This window comes from Psittacula echo (genome assembly GCF_963264785.1).
Source record: "Psittacula echo genome assembly, chromosome: 4".
NCBI classification, from domain to species: domain Eukaryota; kingdom Metazoa; phylum Chordata; class Aves; order Psittaciformes; family Psittacidae; genus Psittacula; species Psittacula echo.
The window spans coordinates 10,847,490-10,860,818 of record NC_137738.1 but is presented as its reverse complement, the minus strand read 5'-3'; the positions used below and the strand labels follow the sequence as shown (position 1 = coordinate 10,860,818).

The 13,329-nt window shown below is 46.7% G+C and overlaps 1 protein-coding gene across 1 annotated transcript in view; it reads left to right on the top strand.

The window, feature by feature from the left end:
- Positions 1–13,329, top strand: part of GALNT14 (polypeptide N-acetylgalactosaminyltransferase 14) — a gene marked incomplete at both ends in the record, with an annotated part of 91,338 nt that overhangs the window by 48,705 nt on the left and 29,304 nt on the right. Inside the window, one exon of the mRNA XM_080616906.1 lies at positions 4,387–4,485. Within this exon, the coding sequence (XP_080473032.1) occupies positions 4,387–4,485 (99 nt within the window). The remainder of the gene's footprint in view (positions 1–4,386; positions 4,486–13,329) is intronic.

Here is a 13,329-nt window from a genome sequence, read left to right as displayed (position 1 = left end):
GAGTGCACAGCATGCAGACCAACCCAAACACTCTTGGCTTAGATGTGTGATGGCAAGACTGCTCTCACACTTATTTCCACAGAGAAGGGAAGAGCCAGGAGGGAGCTTAAAGATGCTGTATGTCTGTCTGATGAGGCTGGCTGTTCAAACTAAATATGCAGAGAGCGGTTGGAAGTGGTGAGCTGTGTTGAGGGAGAGTTTGGAAGTTCATGGAGAGCGCTAAAAATTCAAAGCAGAGCTGCTGGCAAGTGGTGGCTGTTGAAGCAGAGAAAAGGAATGAGCAGAAGCCTGGCAGGGGGAACGGGATGAGGATAATCATCTCTTGGAAGAATTTAATGGGGCACAGGAGAGGGTGAGTGTGAGAGTTGGGTTTCAGGAGACACTGGGCAGCTCTGCAGGCATGTGATGGTGTCAAGGAGAAAGCAGTCTGGGTGAGCCCGAAGTGGACCAGGAGGTGCTGAGGAGCAGGGTCCACTTCTGTTCACACTGTTAGTCTTTGCCGTTGTGCTGCGTAGCAGTGTTTCTTTACTTTGGTGAGGGGCACTAGGAGTTAAGTCTGCCATTTTAAATGTAAAATGGGTTGAAATCCCCTGGGAATGGGTGTACATCATCCCATGAGGAGGACCTGTAGGGATGCAAGGATGGCTGTGTGCAGAGGCCACCCAGGGTGGGCTACACCTTTGCTGAACAGGAGCACAAAGGTGGAAGCAACCCAAGAAAAAATAGTGATGGATTTTGGAGGCCACTGGAATGTCCAAAGGTTGGGACTTCGTGCGGGGGCTTTGTGATTCCTATGATGAGTGAAGGGCTCTGGCCATCCGCTCCCTGTCCCCACAAATGGGTGTGAGGTAATTTTTTCCTGAGCTCAGGATTACTGGGAACACACAGATGAGATGTGCTGCACCTTCCACACTGGAGGAAGTACAGCAAGTGGCCAGTTCAGGATGGGACTCTCCAAGGGTGATTCCGAAGGTGTCTGCATCCCGAATGCCCCTTTCACAGTTTCCTGATTCGGAAATGATTTCAAATTTGAATGGCGAATAACCTTAAAACAGAAAAGTGAAACTTCCCATCGGATGGAAGTTTGACTTCTGGGTTTGCACGAGGACAGAATAATTGTCTCTCTGGCTGGATGCTCTCTCTGGAGCTTTAGGGCAGGCCAGCCAAGCTTCTTTCTTCTTTTGCCCTCCCCGGGTGCTATGAGCCAGCAGAGCAGCGCTGCTATTAGCACTCGCTGTGCTAAGCTTGCTCCCCTGTCTTGCTGCAAGCTTTCCAAGCATGAAACTTGAAGTGACTTTAGCCAGTGAGATTCAACGCACTGCAAACGTGCAGTTATTCCTTTTTTTAACTTTTGGGGTTTTTTGAACAATCTAAAAAAAACACCAAACCCATGATTTCATTGGTTTCCTGAAATTTTGTGGGTGTTGTTTTTGTTGTTTTTCTTGTTGGCAATTGGGTGACCTATGAAATCCCATAACCAGCACAAAATGTTTATCCAGTGACAGCCTGAGGTAGCACAGGCAGCTCTGAGCAGGTTTATTTTCATTATTACAGCAATTTTAGGGCTGCATGCTGCAATTTTCACTTGCAGTGAGGTATTAAATTGAAATTACCCCAGATGTAATTGTCACACAAAATAATTCTGGACATGCTGGATTTAATGCTTTTCCAAGCTGTAGGTTTTATTACCCAAGCAAGTGCCAAAAAAACACTTGTAGTCAACAACTTACACTGAAATCTGCCTTCTGGGGAGCCAGGATGTTTAGCTGCAGTTACACTGGGAGAGGAAGGAAAAAAAAATCAGGGACCAACTGTAGGAAACTTTGGGATGGCTCCTGAAAGATGGACCCAGGCATAAAATCTTGGTCAACGGCAGAGCCAGGGCCACGTAGGGACCCTGGAGGAGCCCTGGCAGATGCAGCAGCTCAGCCTAACCCATTTTGGGCTGGTTTTTGGAGAGGTGGGTCCCACTTGTGGCGCAGTACTAGTTGCAGAGTTGAATAAGGCGGGGGGGGCTGCTGTGTCCCTGCCTGCTCTGTAGCAGCAGTACAGCCATCAATCCCACCTTCGGGATGCTACAGAAATCAGGGTGAGTTGCAGAGCCAGTGATCCAGCTCTGGAGGTACTTGTGTATGACATCTCAGTGTTTCCCATATGTACATTGCCTGGGTAGGCTGAGCTGGTGCATAGAAATCTAGACTTCCAAAAGTACATGAGGAGCCTTCATTGCACCGCTGGCAGCCAGCGTGCAGTATCCCTGGCACTCCTTCTGGTGGGTGATACAGCACACATCCACTGCAGCTTTAATTATTAGCTCCTTAACTATTGTAATGGCATAAGTAAAGTATTGATAACTTTGTATTTTCCACCCTCTTTCATTCTTTTCCAGAAATAGCTTCCCTTGTTTCCTCCACAGACACCCCTCCTGATGCCGCACTGGAAGTGGGTGGAAGGATGCGCATCTGGGAACAGTTAGGAGATAATGGTGTATAAATAGCACAGGGAGAGCAATTGTTGTAGTCTGTCCCTGCAGCTCCACAAAGCAAGCGAGATCTGAGCCTGAGCGTGGCAAAAAAGGCACAGAGCAGCAGCAGCTTCTTTCTCATCATATTGTGCTGGGAAAGCTCGGTTGAAGTTGGTTATTAGATGATGTAAGGGAGCACAGTGACCCAGATGAGCAGCTCAGGGCATGACCTGGTGCTGCTTAGTAATTCTGAAACCCTCTACTTATAGCATCCCTGATGTAACTTTGATGAATGAGGGTGTTGACGCACAGGGCAATGTTACTGAATTTCCTCCTGCATGTGGAGTAGCTGTGCAACTTTGGTGTCCTTTGAGGATGCACCTAGAATTAGAATTGGTTCAGTGATGAATTTCTAGGGTTGGTAACTACGCTGAAAGGACAAGGTAGTAGTGAGACATCTGCTTTGTCAAGTTGAGACAGGATTTGGGTAAGGTTTCAAGTGAAACAGTGCGAAAAAGCAGCAACTGATTCAGCTTGCAAATATTTTGTCCCACCTAAGATGTCATTTTTTTTCTTGTCTTTGGAATTATTTTACCTGTTGCACACTCTCTTTTCATTAAGTCCACTTTGTAAATAATCAGAAATGCAATTTCAAAATGAAAAGGTGAAAAATTCTTGTTAAAAAGAATACCTCACGCATTTTGGCATTTCTGAGGTGCAACATGCCATGCTGCTAGCATAAACCAGCAACATCTGGTTACTCTTACTTGCTTTCCCCATCCCCAGCTTAATCTTTCTGTCTGTTTTCACTTTGCCTTGCAGACACTGTGGTCCAGAGCTTTGGGGGAGAAAAGTGATGGTTTGTTGAAAAATGGGTTTCACAGTCCTCTTCCCTGCTTTCCTTGAGGATGGTAGTGGTAGCACCTGGGCAGTGACATGAGAGCAGGCAAGTGGAACGTGGATGGGAAGGGATATGATGGCTGGGATGGAGAGCTACACAGGCTGGTGCCCTCCTGCCACTGGTCTGTCATCTTAAGGCTATCGCAGGGACTGAGAGGGACCTGGAAAGAGCAGGACAGATGTAAGAGGTGTATCCGGATTTCCAGAGGTAGGATTATGCTGGCTTTGGTCTTTAAAATCCACAGATTTCATCACCTAAAGGTCAAAGTAATTACAGAGTCTATGTTTCCTCTCAGGAAGGAGGCAGCAGGGGCTGTGGCTGCAGCTGTGGTTTTTCACCTTCTGCAGGCTGGCTTGGAATGTGTTAAATGCCAATCATCCCAATTGTCAGGTTGTGCTATTAAGACAGAATGAATAAGGAAACAATCAATCTAGGAGCAGGACTTTGCTTACCTTGCAGCCGGCTGGTGGAAGTTGCTGCCTCAGGAGGCAAGAGTGAGGTGACTTGGAGCTGGAGCTGCAATGATGCTCTTAGCTCTGGTGGTGGCACCAGCTGGGTGGGTCCTTAGGCCCCTGCCTCACTTTAAGAAGCAAAACCTCATCACACTAAACCAGTACATCTGGGATGACACCTAAAGCCCCAGGAAGCCCACAAAGCCACCAAGGCAGCTGGCCTTTTGCAAGCACATCATCCGTGCCTGACTTTCGACATGAAGGGCCCATTTCTGATCCCGTTAACGTCAGTGGGGGGTATCTGCTTTAGGTGGTATTGCCCTTGCTAATATGAAAAAGGAGGACCTTTATCTTCCCACTTCCTGTTGGTGGGTGGCTGGTGGCACCAGGAGGGTATGCTAGCTGGGAAGCAATGTTAAAGGGCTGCAAGCTGAGTGCCTCCTTTCTCTTCCCTTCCTGTTGATGACAGCTAAGCTCTTTGCTGCTTCAAGCCTCAGTGATTTACCTGGCAGGTTCTGGACTCCTTTGGAAAGGATTCATGCAGCCTTTTCCTCTTTGTCTCTCCCCAGGTGTACGACATTGCACTATCGCCAGGACCTCCCATCAACCAGTGTCATCATCACCTTCCACAATGAGGCCAGGTCAACCCTGCTAAGGACGATTCGCAGGTAAGAGCTCCCAGTCTGCTCCTAAAGAAGGGTGAATTGGGCTTTTGTGAATAACGGGAGAATGTGTCTGCACTCACAGCAGCAATGGGATCAGACCTACCAGCTATGGTCTCAAATGATTATGGGGAGAAATCAGCATGAAAGCTGGTCTCTGAGAAGTAGGTTTTACAGTGGGATGCTCAGGAAAGTAAGTAGTTGTGCTCCCTTTGCAGGGACTAGCATGGGACACTCTTGAGGGAGCAGCAGAAGATTGGAAAGAGTCTGGAATAAGAGGTTTTACATCCAGCTGGGTGTCAGTGCTCAGCTGTGTTTGTTCTCAGTCCTCTAGGGACAGCTATTATTCTGCAGATGTCTGCTCTGGTAGTGCTGTTTGAGCTTCTCCAGTGATCCATCGAGTGCCAGAAAGACTTGTTAATTGAGAAGCCCTAATGGTGCACATGCAGGCTAGATTTTCAAGGACGTTTTGTGTACTTCTCTGGATACACGGTGGAGTGCTCTGGGCATGTGGCCATTCCTTCATCTGTTGTTTTGTTCTTGGCTGTGTTTTGCTGTAGTGGATAGACTAAAGGCTTCATTTTCACCACAGGTTTTTGAAATCAGTGTTTAATCTCAACGTGTGCCTTGGATCAAGTTCTCTTGTGGAAAGATACAGTGAAGTGTCCACTACACATTTGAGGGTCTATCTACAGGTCTCTGCTGGTGGGTTCTTCTGTAGCGAACTTGGGTGTTCTCTGCTCTGTGCCCTCAATAAGTGTTTTGGAGATGTGTCTCACGCCCACACAGGGAAGGTTTGTGCTCTGCTGCAAGCCTTGTCAGTTAAGCCCTGGCAGCCTCAGGGACCGTTTGCCATTGCTGGTAGTGGTAACACTGGTGTTGCTGGCTGGAGGGAGTGGGGAGGCCTCAGCTGTACATTATTCACCATCATGTCCTCACTGAGCTCTTCCTTGAAAGCAGCATCTTTCCTCAGGTGAATGCACCCAGTGCCACAAGTGAGCTTGACAGTCCTGAAATTGAATTCCTGCTTTGCTTTATGGTTTCATGCCCAATCCCATCTCCTTCACTTCACACTTAATAATCTATCACCACTTTCTCTCTCTAGAGTGCATGGATTTTGGGTGTGCATAGCACTGACACTTGGTGCTGTGTACCACCTCCTTAGTCCTGGACCTTCTCTTTTATCTTTACAATGCCTTGCATAGGTTTATCATTGTAACAGAGGTCACAAGGCAAAACCAAGTACTCTGCCCCTGAGATACAGGATGCTTATAGCATATAATGTGCAGAGTTGGACTTTAATCTCATTTCTCCATAACTTAGCACTTGACTGTCCTGGCATTACGAGTGTCATATGAGAGACGCTAGACCTGTGATATGGCTCTTATACCTGAATCCCCCATAACTGGCTTCATTAAAGAACTGTTCACTAAAATGATGGCAAAGTTAAAAATAAAATCAAAGTTAGTTTGAATATTTCCTTCTTCCTTGACGATATCGTCCTCTGAAGTGTGTGATTTCCAGCTATAAAAAGACTTGCTTCCTTGTTCCTCTTCTTGGTTGACTTCATTATTTGGCCCTGCTGGCCTTCCTTACCTGGTTGCATGTGATTTCCACCACAGCTTCGCCCCCATGCACTATTCCTCAAAATTCACCTGCTCCGGGAATTCCAACAATCACATTTTGTCTGTGGGGAGGTTTTCCCCAGCTCTGGGGCCCTTTCTGAGCCATCTTTCCTGTAGGCTTATCTCTAGACAGTGACAGAGCTCTGCGCAACATCCCATTGAGCTGCACTGCAGAGGCAAGCCCAGGCAGTGAGGAACTGAGATGACAACCTTGTCATGATGTTGCTATCTCCCCTGCCTCTCCCTGGGCTAAGAACCTGAGCTCTCCTGAGGTGATCCTATTTTTTCTGGTCCTCAGTTTGGAAGTGGCTTCGTGGCGTCAGGGTTCAACCTTTTACTCCTGGATGCAGTATTTATAAACTTGCTTAGATCCAACCAGCCATAGGGGTACCAGCCCTTGGTGGCAAGTTGTGCTGGTGATGTGGCTTCTACTCTGCTCCTCTCTCTGGCCATGATAGTGCACATATTGCCACCTCTCTGACTTTTTTTGGACCTAGCTGAGAGCTCATCTGCCTCTTCAGCCTCTGTAGATTAATTTGCTGTGCCTTGTGACTGCTGTGTTTTTTCCCTCTCCTTGTTCAGCAAAATGGCTAGTTTAATTAGATCTTCCAGATAACTCCATCCCACAGTGGCTGTAACGACATGGGTCATTTTCCATGGCCATTGGAAAAAAACCTCTGTCCTCCTGATACTGCTTTGTGCCTTTTGGTGCATTATGTGGCCAAGTGTCTCTAAGTGCATTTAGCATGGCAGGGAGTGAAATGGGCTTCTCTACCCTGTTCTTCCCAGTGCATCTCCACATCATGCTCTTGTTATAACCCAGGTGACAGATGGCCTGAGGAACAGAGAGGTGATTTGTCTGTGGCTGGTGGTGGATGTGCAGTGCCTGGAGACGTTCAAGGCCAGACTGAACGCAATTCTGGGCAACCTGATCTAGTTGAAGATGTCCCTGCTCATTGCATGAGGTTGGACTTTGAAGATCCCTTCCAACCCAAACTATTCTATGATTCTATAAGATCTTGGGTTGCAAACCTGGTTTCCTGAGTTCCAGTAAGTTGTGTTTTCCAACCTCATTGCGAAACAAATATTCTCATTCAGGAGCAAGAAACAGGGCAAAGGGGCATTGCTTGGTCTTACAGGACATCGTGGATGAGTGGCAGAGGGAAATGCTGGTAAAGGCACCCTCTAGCAGGGGAAGAGATCACCTCTTGCAGAAGGGGCCATGTACATGAGGAGCAGGAGGGATTTTGCTGTTCCTACCATTTTTCTAGGTGCTTGAGAGCTTTAACGCTCACTGAGTGCCAAATCTGAGCTGTTTTATAGGCTCAGTGTGTTGCATGTGGCTCTTGGTGAGGATGTGAGTGCTCTGATCCATGAAGCAGAGGCACCAGCACGTGGCCTCCAGCACCCTTTACACAAGTTACTTTGGGAGCATTTAGGATGGCTTGTTTATGAACAGTTTGCATCATCAGAGCTATTGAGTAAAGCTACTGGACTGTGTTGAATAATAAATTAATTTAAGTTTCATAATCTTTTCTCTGACCATTTGCCAGCTGGAAAAAAAGGATGGGGGGGAGAAAGCTATATTAGTTGAATGCCCAAATCTCTACAAATGACGTAGTCATCATTTATAAATGTAGATGTAACTGTGCTTGTGAATACATACAATAGTGCATGTAAATAAGGGATAGGTGTCGTGAGAAAGGGAAGTAGAAAATGAAAGAAGAGGCCAGAAAGGTGAATAGCAAAGTAGCTCTTGAGATATACTTTTTTATCTTATTATGCAGACAGTGAAGAAACTACCATTGGGTTGTTGTTTCAGCCTTTCCAAATTACCTTGGGCAAGTTTTTTACCCCCCATGTGGTTTGGTTTCATGCATTTCAAGCTCCAAGGCTCAGTGCATTAAAGACAGTGAGAGTCTTCAACAGCCCCTAGGGGTGGGACCACATGAGTAAACCTAAGGAGGGAAGGCAGGAAAAGGGAGAGAATAAGCAATACAATTTCCTCCTTCTTTTTTTTTTCCATCTTGTGTTAGCATGGATTTAGGAAGGGAAACCAGCTCATTGCTCAGCTCTGGCTTCCCAGCTCCTCCAGAGGGAGAACTTAAGGATGCCTCCAACGCTATAGCAGTCACTGGAGGAGGAGGAGCAGTGTGGTTGGGAAAGATGCACTCCTCATCACCTTGGCTGGGCTGGGTGCTGGGACAGTAATAGGTAACAGTGCCTCCCCATCTCATTACCGATTTGGTAGGGAGATCTACTCCATAGCTTGACTATGAGAATATCATCTCCTTTCCTTTACTGTCCTTTCTCTGCAGGCATCGGCATGATCACATGCCTAGATGTGGCCAATGCTGGGTGATCATTGTGCTTTCAGAGCTGGATGCTATGTGTTGTTTGCTGCTGAGGTCTGCAGGGAGCAAGGCTGAGTGTTTGCCACATCACTGGAAGCATCCCTGGGAGCATCAGGGAGAAAAACACTGCCTGCCCTGGAGGTAGGGCTGGGGGAGGCAGAACTGCAGGTAGGCAGGCAGGGGTGATGCTCTGCTCCTGACTATCCATGACCACCATGCTGTAACTTTCTCTAGCGGGGTGGTGTTGGGAGCTTGGTGGCCTGTCAGCACTGGAACAGGCTGGGCAGGAGAGGAGTGTAGGAGGCAGGGGGTGAGACAGTCCTTTTCACTCTGCTCAGTGGTCTTTATTTATTCTTCAAACTTGCAGCTAGGAAGCCCAGAAGAGGAATAAGGAAACTTAATTATCCACCTCTCACTGACAAACCAAAACACATCCTTTGGCAAAAGTCCTGACGCGAGTGCTGTGAATGCCACATCAAATATTTAGAACATTAATTAGCAGAGAGAGTATTGTGCCTTTCATTTTCTGGTGCTTATAAGTAAGAGAAGTGACGTCTTAGACAGCCAGCACCTCACACCTTCCCCTTTGCAGATGTCTGCATCCACGCACATCTGAGAAAGGGGAATGACAAAGCCGCACACCTCCTTCCTTAGGCAGCAGCGGTACCATATAGAGTCTGTGCCATAACTGAAACGAGCCTGATTAAAGAAGCAAAAACAAGCCAGGTGTTGTGCAGAAACTGTATAATTAGCACTTTATGCTGACTATTTTTTTATTTCTTTCTTTTTGCTTAAACCCTGGACTTTTTTTTCTTCTTAATTTGCTAATCATCTCTCGTGGTGGCTGAGTACAGAGCCCTCCATGCGCTTTTACCTTTTGATGTTAACATAAGAGAACTCTTGAATTTCAAAGAGCTTGGTGGGTATTTGAAAGAATAAAATGCAAAAGCCGCAGTGTAATCAAAGCTCATTATGGTTATTCTTGGTGTGATGCCTCTCTTCCTACATAATTAGCCATTTTGGGTTGTTGAAGCAGTTCATTTTGGTGGGCATTTTCTCTTTGCGCGCTCGGTCTGATTTCAGTAATTGTGACCTTTGTCCCTTTTGATAGTTTATTATACTCCCAAAGGTGGGGTTTTTTTTATGCTTAACAAGTCCCAGTATGTTGCCATAGAGAGAATTAACGGGTTCATGAGTTCCCAAGGACCCACGTCCACAGTCAGTTCTACAAAGCAACCAGTATTCTGGGTGATGACCAAAACCATATCAGCCTTTGGCCAGAAGGTGACTTTGGCACTGGTCTAGATATTTCATTAATAAGCATCATCCATGCTCCCTGTTGTTTATCTTGCTTGGGAGAAAAGGGAACCTGACCTGTACATAAAGAAAGTGGGCTTTCTGGGATGTATGTAAATTATATGTACACATGTGCTATATAATACAGTGTGTTACAGGTAGTGGCAGCAATTATCTGTTATAGTAGAATTAACTACTTGGCTTTAATTACAGGTTCTGATACTTCAGATGCTGATTTTTTTTTGATGGGATGGTTGGATGGGGCTTGGAGCAACCTGGTCTAGTGGAAGGTGTCCCTGCCCATGGCAGGGGGTTGGAACTGGATGAGCTTTAAGGTCCCTTGCAGCCCAAACCATTCCATGATTCTATGATTTATTTAGAGATGAAATTGCTGGATCCGATGCTTACCTTTGGGTAGGTGGAAAAGGATCTCAACAAACTGTTGAGGAGGACAGAAAAAGGACCTTACAGTGAAATTCTTCATGTCTGCATCTTCATAACGTCTGCTAAATCCAGTGAAACACAGAAAATTTCAGCATTAACTTTTCAAGATAATTCAGCAGTGAATCTGGTCTTAATGGGTTGAGTAAGCGTAAGCACTTTCTGTACTAGAGGCATGAGTTTTCATTTCAATGGTAGCAGGTCTTTTGGCAATTTAAAGGAGAAAGCGTTGTGATCTCTGGCTTAACAGAACTTAAAAGCTGGTTTGATTTGTTAAAATACGCCCATCACTGCAGTATATCTACCTATGTTTGATTTCAGGGGAAAAAAGTCTATAAATAACAGAAGGACTTCAAAGCAGTATAATATTGTCTTATGATTTTATCCATATAATGGAAAAAAAAGCCATGTACACGCATATGAAAGAAAAGGAAGTGTAATAAAAAAATCAAAGCTGAGCAAAGGCACAAGTAATAGAAAAGCTGCCTTTGAATTGTTAAAAGTGCTTTTATAGTCTATCTGGAAAAGAAAAGGAAAAAGTCTCTGACATTACAGGGACTTGCAGGATTTGGTGCCTCTCTTTGCCATCCTCTCTGAGGGGCTCTGCAGGAGGGGTATTGATAATCTGTGTTTCCAGTGGCATTGCTGTGTTACAGTGTGATTAATAGAGCTCAGGTATGAAATGCATTGGAGGTGTGAGTTTGGTTTTGCTGAAAAGTTGGCACACTTGCTCTGGCTATATTGGGAAGTTGGCTGCAGTCATGGTGTTTCAGCCTCTGCTGTGGATCTCTTAGTGCCTGCATCAAGTGGCCCAGAGCTTTGTTGTAATTTTGGGGCTGTCAGGTGTCTGTGCACAAACTTGTAAGGGCTACAATGAGCTCAAAGCCCCCTGGAAACAGCAGACATTGGGTCCCTTAGACCTGTGGTAGACCCAGCCTTTGGGCCATCCTCACCAGGGCTGTAGTGGTACAGGGGAGGCTGCTCACGGTTCCAGGGGATCCTGCATCACCCGTGGTAGTGCTCATCGCTAACCCCATGGACGAATGGGGTTCATGGAGCCAGAGCAGTCCGTGGAGACATCCTTTGCTTGTCAGACAGCGTGCTGACTTTTTCTCCCTTGCTCTGGTCTCCCCTCTGCCTCCCACTGATGGCCATCGTTGGCATCAAGGGACATCATCCCTGGTTTATGGAGCGGCAAGCAGAGGCACAGAGCTGGCAGCAAACTGCTTGACCTAGGAACAGTGGGAGCCTGCAGCTGAGCGGAGGCTGGGCTGCACATCTCCCCAGCCCAGCGCCTTGAAAACCATCCATGCTGGAGTTTCTTCCATAAGAGGTGCCATGAGGGGAATTCCTCTAAAGCACTAAGAACTGCTTAGAGCCCAGGTCTACAGCCCAGCACAGTGGGTTTAGTTGAGTTATTCTTGCTGGTACAAGCAAAAGTAGATACAGCCCCTTTGTAACCACTTTCCTTTTGTAGAGTTAAGCCCTGCATTGCACTTCTGGTGGCTGAATCTATAGGGCAGACTAAGTGGAGGCAGGCTTTGAATATTCAAGCTGCCCACTGCCTCTCCGCTCCTGCTCTCAGTGGGTTATTTATTTATTTTGCTGGCTTTTTTACAAGCCTGCTTCTTTCCTGCAGGTTTCACCAAGTTGGGTTTCCAGGCAATCAGCGCTTGTTAAATATTCCACTGAGCATGATATTGCTCTCCTGTCTCTCCATACTGATGCTTAGCTGCAGTAATTTGCTGAACTCAGCTCTCGCATACGGGGATTTTCTTTAAAAATAACAAACCTATTAATAATAATAATTAAAAACCACTTGACAGGTATGAGCAGCACGTCTAAATTGTTCTGTGTGCCTCAGCGGAAGCAGGGGGTGCAGCTGGTTTTCCTAATACTTAGAGCAGGCAGCGGGTGTTGGTGAGGCAGCATTGTCTAACTCTGCCTTAGGGATGCTGGGGTGGCCACAGCAGCTCCGGGATGTAGGGCTCCATGACTGTTGCTTAGGGGACAGCAGCTTTCTTTTCATCTCCACCCCAACCTTAACATGCAAGGCACCCGAAGTAGGGGAAAATCATGGCTTTTGCCAAGATCCTGAAGCTGGAGGAGGCAGGGATTGTGTTTCCAGGCACAGTGATTCTTGGAAGTGATTTTTGAGGAGCTCCACAACGCAGCTTTACCTACCCAGTCTAAGATAAAAGCCCTTTTTATTCAGATCTCTGCTGGGAATTAAAACCAAGCATACAAACTAAAAAAATACCTTGGAGAGAGGATCCATTTCCACCATCTGCCATGGGATGTCCTGTTCTCCTTCCAAAGAAATCCAGCTCAACTCATTTTCACTGGAGGGTTGTAATTCCAGCACTGATGTGGTGGGGGTACACCAGCACAGACAGCAGGTACCTGGCAATAGGCACAGATACTCCAAGGGTTTGGTGGGCTCGTGGTTTTCCATCAAGAAGGTTTCATAGGAGTTATGTAGCCCTTTGGCTGAGTGGTCTCAGACATCTGGGGGTGATGCCATGAGACCCCTCCTGGTTCCTGCCTGCTGGGCTGGTGGCTCCGGAGCATCCAGGTCCTCCAGAGATGCTGCCCTTTGGAGCTGTCTTGACCAGGGTCTAGGCCAGTGATGTGGTTTTCCCAGACTTCCAGGCTTTTTGCTGGAGCTCTGGGAACTCAGGGAAACCTGTCCATAAGGAGCTGGAGGTATTAGGGGCTTCAGGGTTAGCCTGGGGGGTGTCTGCCCTCTTATGCCAATGGCAGGTTTGAAGGTTTTTTCCAACCCAGACCAGAAGGCAGGTTCAGGTGTGAAATTTGGGGGTATTTTAAATCTTGGGTGAAAAAGGAGCCACTTTCATGACAAAGGCTGGAAAAGCCTGTACAACCCAACTGGCATTACCAAAGCCCAGGTCAAGCATTTAGGAGATTTTAGGGCTGCCCTGAGGTTTCTGCTTCAAGAAATCAGCCTCGACCCTTTGCTGGGTGCTGGGGCAGGATTTCAAGCACATGCAATTCTGGTGACCTCTGCGCCATGCAAGAAGAGGGGAGAACAGCTCTAGATTTTTTAATAATGATAATAATATAAAACCCCACCCTCAGGGGCATAATTAAAGGAAGATTGTAGCTTGCAGCCA